General features: G+C 41.2%; 1 protein-coding gene across 2 annotated transcripts in view; it reads left to right on the top strand.

Moving 5' to 3' along the window:
* The window catches only part of LOC130256077 (BEN domain-containing protein 5-like), an 858262-nt gene that overhangs the window by 447827 nt on the left and 397861 nt on the right, over positions 1-12574 (top strand). The window contains exon 6 of one of the 2 annotated variants that reach the window (XM_056497342.1): positions 10512-10551. In XM_056497342.1, the coding sequence (XP_056353317.1) occupies positions 10512-10551 (40 nt within the window). The remainder of the gene's footprint in view (positions 1-10511; positions 10552-12574) is intronic. The other variant, XM_056497343.1, reaches the window with a different exon arrangement.

Here is a 12574-nt window from a genome sequence, read left to right as displayed (position 1 = left end):
AGGCTTCATTAAAAAGCTCATTTGAAATTACTGATTCTATTGTATTGTCTGAACAGTTCAGTTTATTTATTTGGGGATATAAAAGACGTGAACTCTCTCTCTTTTTTTTTTTTCCCAGTTGTAAATTAGCACAGACATATTTCTGGTGGCTGAAATAGCAGAGAGACTTTCTTCTGGAGTGGTGTGTGGGGAATAAACTTTTCTCTGGGGAGGCTGGGACTGGAGAGGGCAAAGCTGAGCATCTCCTCTCTTACCCAGACCTGCAGGACCATGGCAAGGGGAGCCACATTTCAGAAGGAAAAATGTTCTCTGTCTTCAGTGCCCAAAAGAAAAATTTAAGCTCACTGAAAACAAGAAGGAATCTGACACCTAATTTTGCCACTATAAATTGAAACATTTACATTTGTGTTGGTCTTTCAAAAAAAAAAAATTTAAAAAAAAACTCTGAAATATTTCTGTCTGACACAATGGAGTTCAAGCTAAGAACAAAGATAAATTTTCCTGGCATTTTCACCTGTGGAAACTTTGTTCACCTTTCCTGCAACTGTGAAATTGATTTGAAATGATGGACTGATGCTTCCTCCCGAGTTATTCTTGACATTCCACAGCTTTTTTGCTAACTGAAAAATAGGTGCTCTTTGGGGAAGCAAATTGCTTTTCATAACAGTGTGTAAATGTTGTTGTAAACATCTAGATAATTAATTTTTAAGGTTAATGCTCAATGGATGTTTGGAAACCTCTTGGATTTCTCCTAAAAATGGAAGAATGTAAATAAGGGCCATGGCAGCAATTAAAATACAGAACTATCTATTTCTAAAAAATAAATGGAAACTTCAGAGTGACTCACAAATCATAGCTAAGCATCCACGTTTCAAATTACTCAGAGAAACATATTTTCTGTGCAGCCAAAAGAACAACTGCTTTGCAGTATCTCATCCTTGGTTAAATATTTGTTACACATGAGCAAACCTCAGCTTCAGTCTTGTGGGATCTGGTTCTCAGGGGCAGTGATTGTCTCACCAGGGGGAGCTGGGGAATCTCAGCCTTTGGCCAGACTGAACCCTGAAGCATCTCCACATTTGGGATGCAAAAATTGAGCAGTTTCATGTTAAAATTGGTTAATAGGGCATTTGGTTCCCTTCTCTCTTCCACCAGGTCCTGGTGCTCAGAGTAGTCCCCAGTTTGCCAGACTTTTCACAAGTGTGTGCTCTGGGTTTTTTAACCATTAGATATAGATCAGGTAGCAGGTGCCAGTGAATTGCTTATAGAACAACTGTAAAAGAGAGATAATTTGAACCACTTAGCAATGAGGCTAATGAAATGAGGATTTCAGACCTCTTATCTCTGTTCAGCTGACAGGACAAACGTTGTCCCCTATTTTATTAGTCAGAATAAACTGACATGGACTGAGGAGAGGAGCAAACTTGTAATTTTCTAAGATGGGATGGATGGCCTCCATTCAAGACTGCTCTCAGGCAAACTAACTCAGCTCTGTGATTTTGATGAACCAAACTTTTATTTTCTCCTTTAATATAGCATAACATATTATTTACAACATATTTATATATAACTCTCTTCAACTGCTGTGAGTGAAAATTCTCCTGGAATGGTTTTCACAGTTTAAAGCACCTGGGTGAAGGATTTGGGTTTAAAATGCTAAATTTAAAAACTAAAATAAAACTGTCCCAATTGAGATGTATAGAGTCAAATGCTGCCTTGGCTCCAGTAACCTCCATTTGACTTTTTTATTAGCAATTCTAGAGACACCACCCATTGATTAAACATGAATTACACCAGTGTACAGAGGCAGAGTGACCCTGGGAGTGGCTGTAGGGAGTCCCAGAGCTGCCCTGGTAGTCCTGAGGAATTCTGATAGCAGTTGCAGCCTGAATGTACCTTGCTCCACAAGTTCAGTGGCTCCAGATACTCAGCTGCAGGAATTAGCAATGATTTTAGCACATTTCATAAGGAAGTAAAATGACATTACTTCAGAAGCAAATGAGGAAGTGATGGGTCTGTTTGGAAAGTCAGATTGTTCCTTTTACCTTCAGAAGAGCCCACGCTCATTTGTGCCATTTGACTTCTCCAGACAGTGCTGTCATGGGCTGTAATTAAATAGGCAGGTTTGGGGAGAATAAAGATTGGGATGCTCTGATTCATTTGCTGAAGTGAATATGACAAGCAGTGGTCTGGTTTGGAAAAAAAAGTAATTTTGAGCAATAGAAAAACAAACTCACTGCCATGGATTGTGAAAGGAAACAGACTCGAACTGAAATTAGATGAAAAGCTTGAAATTAGATGAGACCAAAATAGTTGGATATATAAATTTATATATTTGTCCATACATAATAGATTCTAATTTGGCTTTTTGCTGCAATTTTTATGGTGTTGCCTTGAGTTATATACAGTAATTAAGAACCATTACACAATATGTGGGGGTTGGGGAGGGATTTTCAATAATCCTCCTAGTTTAAATGTGAAAACACAGTTATTCCCCCTTCCCTCCTGCCTGTCCCTATTGCAGACAAGTCTTTGGCTGTGGTGATGCCTGAGCAGAGCTTGGAGGGCTGGAGTCAGTTGCTCTTCCAGTGAAATATTCTCATGTTTCAGAAATTTTCCCAACATCTTTAGAATCCTAGGTAGGTTTTTTTTTCCCTCTTCTCCTAGAATTCCCTTTTTTCCACACCAGTAATGTCTTTGAACCCAAGTCAGTCTTCTCCCCACCAGTGTCCTGGATATTCTGGCATGAAGACAGTTTATTAAACTTAGTATTAATTGATGTGGAGAGAATAGAAACTACTAGCTGGTAGCTAAGCTGCTTAGGTCAGACATGAATTTTGGAACTTAAGTCCTATTTTTAATAAATATTTATTTAGGTATGGTCAGCAAAAGAATGTTTGGGAGAAATGATCTGTGGGTTCAGAGCTCAATTTCAAGGTCCAGATGGGGCAGAGCAGGGACATGAACCCCTGGATTTGTGTCTCCCTTATGATGTAATTACAGGCTCCTACAATTGCATGTTTAGTTTAAAAATTGCCAATTTTGGGGTTAATCTGCCCTGTCTGTTATCTAAACCAGCCCATAAACAATGGCTGGTCAGTCAATATCCCATTACTGGTATAGGTAGATATGCTTTGTTTCTAATTAAACATTCATTGAACACTGTTGCTTCTCTCCCCCCACCCCCCAACAAATGGTGAACTTTCAAAGTTCATAATTGCCTTCACAACTGCTGTCCCTTTCCTTGCTGAAACTCAGTGTAAGGAATCACAGCTAAAGAATGGCAAGGCAGTGCCTAGAGGGATCTGTGTCATGGATAGATTTTGGTTGTTAATGGCACTGTGTGGGGTCTGTGCAGGTTTTCCTGCCCTTGTTTACTCTATTTTTCAAGATAAATAAATCTTAAATAGAAGAGTTTATTAGCTCCTGCTGCTTACTATGTACTTTAAAACATAATCCCTTGTTTGTGGCATTACAATAATCTCTATAGGCGTTAAGTAATTGATGTCACAAGCACAGGATTATAACCACAGCTCTGCAATTTACATAGTAATACAAGGAACTGTGAAAAACCTGCATGGCAGTGTTTCACCAAAACAAACCCCTTGGAGTGCTGAGTTAAATTGTGGAATGAGTAGATTCTGAGCTCTTGCTATGTAAGTACATTTAAAACATGCATAAGCCACATTTTTTTTAGTGCAGCTAGAAAAGGCTTGATGCCAATCTGGATGTGGGGTCAGACCATGGAGAAATGGGCCTCTTCTCTTCCTTCATTTCTTGCAGGCTCAGAGCTTTTGGGAAGGAGCAGAACAAAGGTATTGGCTACATCACTTTATTTTCCCTCAGTCAGAAGAGGCTTTCTCCTGTCATAACTTTTATTGGCAATGTTAAGGACCAGTTCATTCCAAAGCAGCTCCTTCCTCCTGCCTTACCTTCCAGAGATGACACAGCATTACCACCTTTCTGTTGAGATTGTTAATATTACAGTGAACATAGAGGTGCCTCTTCTTGGATTTCTAGTGGTTCATTGTGAATCTGGTTGCTACTTCATGAGTGCTGCTGTGTAAATAACAGATGAAGCACCAGTAGATGTCACTCCAGAATATGTGGAGGAGACCATGGATTTGTGGGGCCCATAAAGCTGAGAGTGCCCATTTTCCCATGGCTTGGGCACTGATCTGCAGCTTTTGGTAGGAACCTGCTCACCAGGGGGCTTCTATACTGCCACAGGTTATACTGACTGTGTGCTAAAACTTGGCTTCTCCACCTTTTCCTACCCTTTGTTGCATTAATGTGCATTCTGTACAGCTTTGGAGCACAACAGGGCTGTAGCAGCTGTGGATCTCCTGTTCTGAGACAAATAGTTAAGGGGGAAGAAGGAGAACTCTCAGCTGCTTGTTTGGCAGTGCTTTGGGAAAGAAGGAAGGTACCATGCATCACTGGTTTTAGGAAAGAAATAGGCAAGTGTCAGATGTTAAGCAGGAGAGTATATGCACTGGAAGAATGAGTAAAGTGGCTTAAAGGTTTGGCACTGTCTGTCATTATTTGGACTTGGTTTTGTTTCTAAACCAGAATCGAGTCACCACATATTGCAGTGATCAAATATCTGCAGAGGTCACTGTCAAAATGGTTTAAAATGCTCATTATAGTTCTTAGCATGAGTGATAACATATCCCAAACCACTTTATAAATGTTCTTCCACACCTATATTATCAATAATTGATTCCACAGGGTAGGCTACAGCAGATGCAATTTGCTAAAATCCCAGTCAAGTGTCAACAAGCTGACTGGTTCATTTTATCATTATACCAGGAAACTATAGCAGCTAATCATAAAGGAAGTACAAAATGTGAGATCTTGTTTCATTATGTGAAAAAAAGCCTGTGATTTCAGGATGGAAAGAAAAGATTATTGCTCAGCATCATATGGGGGAAAAAAGTCATTTAATTATCCATTTTTACAGGATTCAAATTAGTAGGTTTTTGTATCATTTTTTAAATCAAGAGTTTCTCTTTGGAGGTAACTCTTGCACTCTGAAGGGAAGGAGGTACAAGTAGTGAAACTTGCATCTGAGGAAGTTATGTTGTTCCCCAACACCTTCCTTCATCAAAGCCTCACCTAGAAAATTTATCCAGGTGTTGATCAGCCCTGAATAATTCTTAATCTGTCCAACAACAGGTGGCAACAAGGAAGGATGGGATAGAGCCTTTAACCTCCCCCTCCAATGCAAACCATGGTGGTGCCTGTGGGCAGTCACCTTGTGCCACCCAGCTGTGCCAAGCTGCACACTTGGGGTGTCCCTGATCCTTTTCTGAACTCCTGGCTTTTTTCATGCCATAATGTGGAAGGACAGGTTTCCAAAGCACTGATGTTACAGACTGTGGCAGTCATAAAGGCCTCAGAAATGTGAAATGCACCCTTCAGCACATCCTCAGCTTTATTTGTGATAAGATACACTGGCTTCAATTACTCTTATGTCAACACAGTTTACAGAAAAGAAACACTAGTTTTGAAGTAAAAAAGAAAAGGTGCTATTAGTGACAACTTGTGGCAAAGTTTCCAGGAAAAAAATAACATCATGGATATAATTTCAATCTTAAACCCTCTGTACAGTAAATTGAAGGTGGTGAGGGACAGACACATGTTCAAAACACACTCAAATTAGGGGGAAGAAATCAATAGCAGAGACCAGGCTGGGTAAAGCACATTTTGGAAGACAAAATCCTTGTGAGGTCCCAGAGAGACAATTCCAGCTCCCTGTGAGGGGATTGTGGCAGGAGCTGCCAGTGATGGGCAGCCTGGTTTTGGGTTCACTGCAGCAAAAACTGCACAGGGCAAAGCAGGGAAAGGCACAAACCCAGCAGCAGCTCTAGAGCTGGAGCTGATCTCAGCTCTGGGCTTAGGAATTTTATAGGGACACTCAGAGCAAGGCAGGAAAAGATGCCTTTCTGTTCAGAAACATCTCTGCTGCTTCCTGGGATGGGGATGGCTGGGAAGCTGAAGGAGCTTCCAGCACCATGTGTGGAACAGATCCCTGCCAGCTCCATCCCCACTCACCTGCCCTGCTGGGAGCTGGGCCTTGGAGATGCTGTGCTGGGACAGAAGGCAGGGATGGGGATATTTTTTGGATCATGGCTGGAGGAGGAGTAGGAAGATGACTTTATAATTGCTTTTTTATCACTCTTTCTGACTATACTGACTTAATACTTGACACAGCTTTGGCTGGCAAGGAAGGCCCAGATACATTCAGCATTGGATATGACGAGGCTCGTTCTTACATGAGAAGGAAATCATCGGTTGCTACAGAAACAGCTCCATATCAGTCTCGTGGGGCATCTTTGCATCTGGCTTTTTTTCCCTTCTCTTTTGCTAATCTGTAGATAAGAGTCAAAGCAAGTGCAGCACATCCCACATCTATATAAAAGGTTGGAGGAACTCTGCAGAGAGCAAAGTGTGAAAGAACATCTCATAGATAAGCTAAACTTAAATGAATGAGTTAATTTACACTCCCCCTGCAATTTTTTTTCCCAGTTTTGCAACTCTTGCTAAGTTAATTGAGGTGAAAATTAAATTACACCAGTCAGCAAATATTTTAAAGACCTCCAAAACCAAAGAAGAGAAAGGAGGTACTTGGAAAAGGAGTTACTAAGAAACAGGAAAAAAATCTGAGGGGTGAGTTAGAATCTGTGTTGAGAAAATTGCATCTTGAAATGGAATAGTAATCCAGACTCACTTTCAGGCAAGTTGTTTAACTTGATAAATTCAGGAATTAGTTAAAAGTAAGTGTACATTATGGGTGAACAGGGACATTCTGCACACTGCAGACCAGCTCACCAGTGACATCCTTCAACTGGTTTCCTAAAATGTAATGAATTCTTGATGCTTAGTAGATTAATATTTATTGAGTGAATCAATGCTTAATTTATTAAAAAATTGCCTTCCTTGTATTTTAATATGATTTATTACTCATCAGTGCTTATTGCATTAATTAAAGATTGTGTTAATTTTGTGGAAGGGAACACGATCTGCTGCAGGTTTGCTGTGAGCCCTGGTGCTCTGTAGGGACTGTGCCAGCGATGGAAACTGCTCCAGCTGGGAAGCAGAATGAATCACCAGTGGCCTCTTCCTGCCCTTGGGATCTCCAACAGCCAGCAGAGTGGGAAAGAGGATGCTGCCCCTTAAGGGCAGGACAGGATTACAGCAGCAGTGATACTGTGATGATGCAGGGAATATTTCTGTTTGGCTCTTATAAATTATGGCTGATGCTGTGGGGATCATCTTTGTGTCTCTCATGGAATGTCCTTTTGTCAACATGGGTGAAATCCAGCCTTAGAGACAGGGGAAGCTGTCACCACTTTCCCCACAAGGGATGACACTCATTGCATTTCAGTGCTCAGATTGTGAGAAATTCTTGGGACAGTAGGTTGCCTGAAGATTGGGATGGTCCCAAGCATCTCAGCAGGGGCAGGTGTTTGAGAAGTGGAAAATTCCTAAAGGCAGAACAAAAAAAGCCAGACATCTTGTGAGCTGAGTCTTTCAAGAAATCTGTCAAAACAGGGAGAGGGTGATCATGCTGGAGGGGGGCCACAGCTGCAATTTGCATCTTTCAGCACTGAAGAAAGAAGCAAATTTATAAAGCCCCACAGCCATGATTCTTCTGATGAAATTATTTTATTAATGGGTGTGACATTTGTAATGTCTCTCTCTTTAAATTCAAATACTGCTGTTTTTATAGCTACTCATAAGTGAGTCTGTCTGGGTTGGGTTTTTTTGGTTTTTTTTGTTTTTTTTTAAATCCATCTAGTTACTAGGCTGCTTGCATCCAGCTGAGCCCTGGAAACAGCAGAGCTAGCCCTGAGATCTGAGAGCAGGCAGGAATTTCTGGAAAGTGATTGTGTCCATAATTAGGGCATTTTTGCATGTTTAAATGCACGATTCTGGAATGCACTGTGCTGTTTGCTTCTCTCCAGGGCTGGGGTGAGTGTACACAAACTTCCCTCGATGAGCTAAATCAGAGAAACCTCCTCAAGGACCAGTGAAGGTCAGAGCTGAGAAATTTTTCCTCCCCCTGTCACCAGCAGGAACCACCAAGCTCCAGCCTGGAGCACTTGGGTGGAGCCAGTGCCAGGAACCTGGTGGCATTTCAAATCCCTTGCAGCAGTTAGGTGTTAGATGCAAAAGATCAGTGCTGCTCCACTTGAAGTCAGAGAAATAACTTCAGCTTAAAGTTCAACATATACACAAAGATTTCCTGGATCTGGAGTTAATTTGTTTTTTCCAAGGTCAGCTTGAAGGCAGTATTCAAACTGGAAAAATGTTACAAACTGAACATTTGACTTGTAATAATTTAATTTTATTTCCCATTTGACCTGTCCTATCTGCTTTTGTTTTCCTGACAAAGCTAAGCTATTTTGGTTTTTTATTTAATGTTTATTTTTACCCCATTTAACAGACTCAAATCAGGACTGGGGGCCAGTTGGGCTGCACGTTTTTCTCTCTGTTCCACATCTTTACATTTTCCAACTTTGTTTGATGCAGGATATTTATATTCCACCTTTTTTCCTAGTGGAGAGGCTTTCATGGAGTATAGCTTTGGATATATATTTTCTGCTCTAGCTGTTTGTTAGATATACAGCATTTGGAGTTCCAGTTGTGCTGAGAAATGTAAGCAAAGCTTTTGGCCCAGTGGGGGCTAAGCTCTGGCATTTCACAGCTTTGTACATATGAATCAGGATTAAGGGGCAGGATCTATATAAAATTTAGCTCATTAGGAGAAGTTTTGTCTCACGGCTCCCACTGGGAAGGTGGGTGCTGTGCTCACACACAATATTTCTTACTCTGCTTTGCTGCTCCCAGGAAAGGAGGGGGTGAGCAGGTGGCACAAGGCAGCAGCAGGGTATTCTGCTCCCTTTTGCCCTGGCTCACCTGGAGAAAGGCTCAGCATACACTGGCCCCAGTATTTTGAACTAAAGCAAATGTGCTCGAGCACACTGCTGAGGTCATGCTCAAATGACAGCAGAGTTAAGGAGTGGAAAAAGACAGATAGGAATTTTCTCTCAAATATATTTTGTGTTGTGCCAGAGGTAAGGAACTGAAGGCCAGGAAGGTTTCAGAAAATTTTTTCCATCCTGACACCCCACATGCCTTCCCAGCAGGCCAAATTTGCTGTTGTGCCCAGCACAGCTCAAGTGTATTCAGTGGATGAACAACTGTGTCTGTGCACTTCAGCCAGTGGAGCTTTACCACAGAGAAATGATGGGTTTGGAAAGGAGTTTCATCAGTCATGATCTCCAAGGAAGAGCACTCAGGGTAGGGAATACCAAGTCAATGTTTCCTCCTCAAGGACTTTCAGCTGTCACATAGGGAATACAGTGAGTGCAGTGATGAGAATTAGATTGGAAGATCAATAGGGCTGACAATAAATGAAAGTAACACAGACATTATTGAGCAAATTAGGAGAGAGAAATTAAACTGGACAGTATAATCTCCAATACCTGCTAGACACACTGATGTTGGGCAAAGTTAGGAAGAAGACAGTAAGTTGGAAAGTGCTATGATGAAAGGGCAGTAACTGTCTGTCCGTGAGATGGGGAAAGCCCTGCTTGTGATGGAAAATTCTCTGCCCACAGAAAAATGAAAAAAGATGATCATGGTCCAGGAGCATTTGGAATTAAGTGGCAAGCTACAGAGAGACAGTGGTGGAGCCTGGGAACATGGAGTAGGCAAAAGCACTGGCTACATGTTATGGGAAAAGGAACCTCAGATGCACCCCACCAGCACAAAGGCTTTGGTGGAATAGCTTGTTCCAGGCCAAAAGAGATCCTTACTTTCTCATAGTATGGGTTTGTTTACCCTGTGAAGGTTTGCAGCCATTCCAGAAAACAGTCCTCTGTGTAAACTTGACTATTTGCCATCATAATTCCCTGTATTTTGGTATCTGTACACATATCCAGAGATGATCAAATCTGGCAAGCTTTTGGGATGAGGGATATCCAGTGGCAATGGGATCCATGGGCTGACTGCACTCAGCATGAAAAGCAGCTTTCCTTTTATCAGTCCTGAGTTTGTCTAGATCCTCTTACATGTCTTTGAAAGGTTCACCCCAAGGCAATATAATTGTGTTTGATCACATACAGGCATGGAGTCAGTGATTGACATGAATAAAGAACTTGGAGTTGCTTGTCCTGGTTCCATGTCTTCTTCCCTGTGGAATCAGAAATCACTTTTATAAATATATCGGTCCATCTGTGCTTCCAGCTATCCATTTCAAGTATATGTTCCAAAAAAGAAATAGTAACACTTTATAAGTGCAAATAAAAACACATTAAAAGGACTGAGGAAGGGGTTTTTTCTCCCTCATAAAGTACACGTGGATCCCTTCCAAAAGAGTTACTGTGAGCCATGTAGCTTGTAATTAATCCTGCTGTAAATGTCAGAACACTTTGCAGGTCTAAGCTGACCCACTAAAATCAGTCCCCTTTTAACAGTTCCTTTTATAATTTGTTTTTCAGCAGAAACGGCGGCTTGACCTGCTGACAATAACCAGCCCCGGTAAGTGAGCTCTGCCGCGCCCTCTCTTCTCTTGTCTTAAAGAGATGGTTGTCTAAATGTGGCTTTTCCCCCGTCTCTGACATGCAAAATGAAAAGCACTGTTGCCCAGAAAATCTTTCAGCTAATAGCAAGTGACAGCTATATTGTGCTTGGCAAAGCCCCGGGCAGTTATCCGCTCACAGAGCTGCCTCTCCAGACCTTTACGCTATGAATTGGAGGGCTGATATTTCTTTGAGCCTCCTGGGGATACAGTTAGTGGTATGTCTGCAGGGCAGATGCCCTCAAATTCACAAAGTGTGTTCAAGTATCACAGAAATGCAAGCTGGACCTTCCTGGGTGGCGAACGGGGGCAGTTGGGGCAGCTGGAAGATGGTCACACCCTCTGCGTGTGGAAGGAGACACAAGGTCCAGCAAAGTGGGTCAGGAAATATTTAGGTAGAATTGAAATGCCTTAAACTATCTGCTTCATTATGGATTTTGTCATTTGCCTGTTGAGGAGACAAACCAAAATCTGTTCTTACTGGGAAAGTGTGTGGCTCTGGCCCTGTGGTGGAAATGCAGGTTGGTTTAGTTGTGCTTCTCTGTGATCTCAGCCCTTAAGGCTGGGTGGCTTTTAATTGAATATTCCTATTTGCCTGGCTCACTTTCTTTCCATTAGCTGCTACAGAAGCTTGCTGCCCACCAGCTCCAATGAAGCCCTGCTCAAACAGTGCCACATTTTGGTTAACTTTGTTCATTTTTCAGATGTGTGCAGGAATTAAGCTTTCAGGTGGGCTTTAACTGAGACTAATGAATTCTGGCCTAAACTGGTAATAATGTGTTAGCAGAGTGAACAGGTGTTATGGGAAGTGAACAAAATGTGACACACATTTGCTTGGATAGCAATTTTCCATCAATAATTGTTCTGACACTCTAAATGTAGATATAATCTGTGACATGGTTTCTCCTTCACTAACCTTGTTAAAATAATAAGAATTAAAATAAGGAGGAGGAACACTTTGTTGGGACAGATGTTTGAGGCTATTGGCAATTGCATCACATTTTTGCATGTTCACTTTTCACACAGTTTGCAATTATGTTAATGTATGCTCAGGGCACTTGCTGATAAAAGCAACAATACAGTGTGATACAGCTATTGTCACTATTCTAACTGTAACTTCAAGGACAAACATGGCACATTTTTCATCTTCCATATCTTCAGCATTCCCTGTTTCTAGAGGAAAAAGAAAAAAAGAAAAGATCTCTGAAGGTCTTAATCATAGCACACACTCAGATCTTGGATAAGGGCACTGAAGTCCACAGGCACTTTTTCAATATGAGAAAAAGAGGGTTGGGGACCAGAATGACTTAATATGAGACTTTTCTGTAAAACAAACTTATGATACCTTTCCCATAATTTCTGATACAGTGTTCACTGTAAAAGGGTTGATTGGATTGAGTTTGTGCATAGATGTGATCAGTAAGTAGCTGTTGTTTCAGGTCTCTTTCTAATAAAGAGATCTACTGAATAAACACAGCAATTAGTTAGAAGGATCTTCAATAACCATGTAGGTAGGCATACTGCACTAAAAGGGGGAGGGGGAGAGGAAAGCTTTCTATAATGCATATCTTTTCTGAAATGCAAGTTTTACCCTTTGATATTGTACCACAAACATACCAACTGGATACATAGGAAAAATATAATACTCGTTCATGATTACATAATAAAGTGTCTGTAGTTTTACCCTCAGTGAGGCATTTTCAAAAGAAGCTTGGTTCTGGATCAGGCCAAATTTACCAAAAAGCCTAAAGCTGAGATTTTTTCAAAGGGGTTGAAAAAGTTAGGCACTCAATTCCTAGTAGAATTGGAAAATGTCAGCCTGTGGATTAAAGGGTCTAGTTTCAGCCCTACAAATACAAAAATAAAATAAAATAAATCATAGCCTTGGGGCTTTTATCTGTCTTTGGAGACTGCTACTTTAAAATATTTAATTCTTTGAGTCCTAGCTCTAAGATCTGACGTTGACAGTCTGCTTTTGCAAAG

This window comes from Oenanthe melanoleuca, chromosome 8 (genome assembly GCF_029582105.1).
Source record: "Oenanthe melanoleuca isolate GR-GAL-2019-014 chromosome 8, OMel1.0, whole genome shotgun sequence".
In the NCBI taxonomy this organism is placed as follows: Eukaryota; Metazoa; Chordata; class Aves; order Passeriformes; family Muscicapidae; genus Oenanthe; species Oenanthe melanoleuca.
Note: the sequence above shows the minus strand (reverse complement) of the source record. Positions and strands in the feature narration are given on the sequence as shown.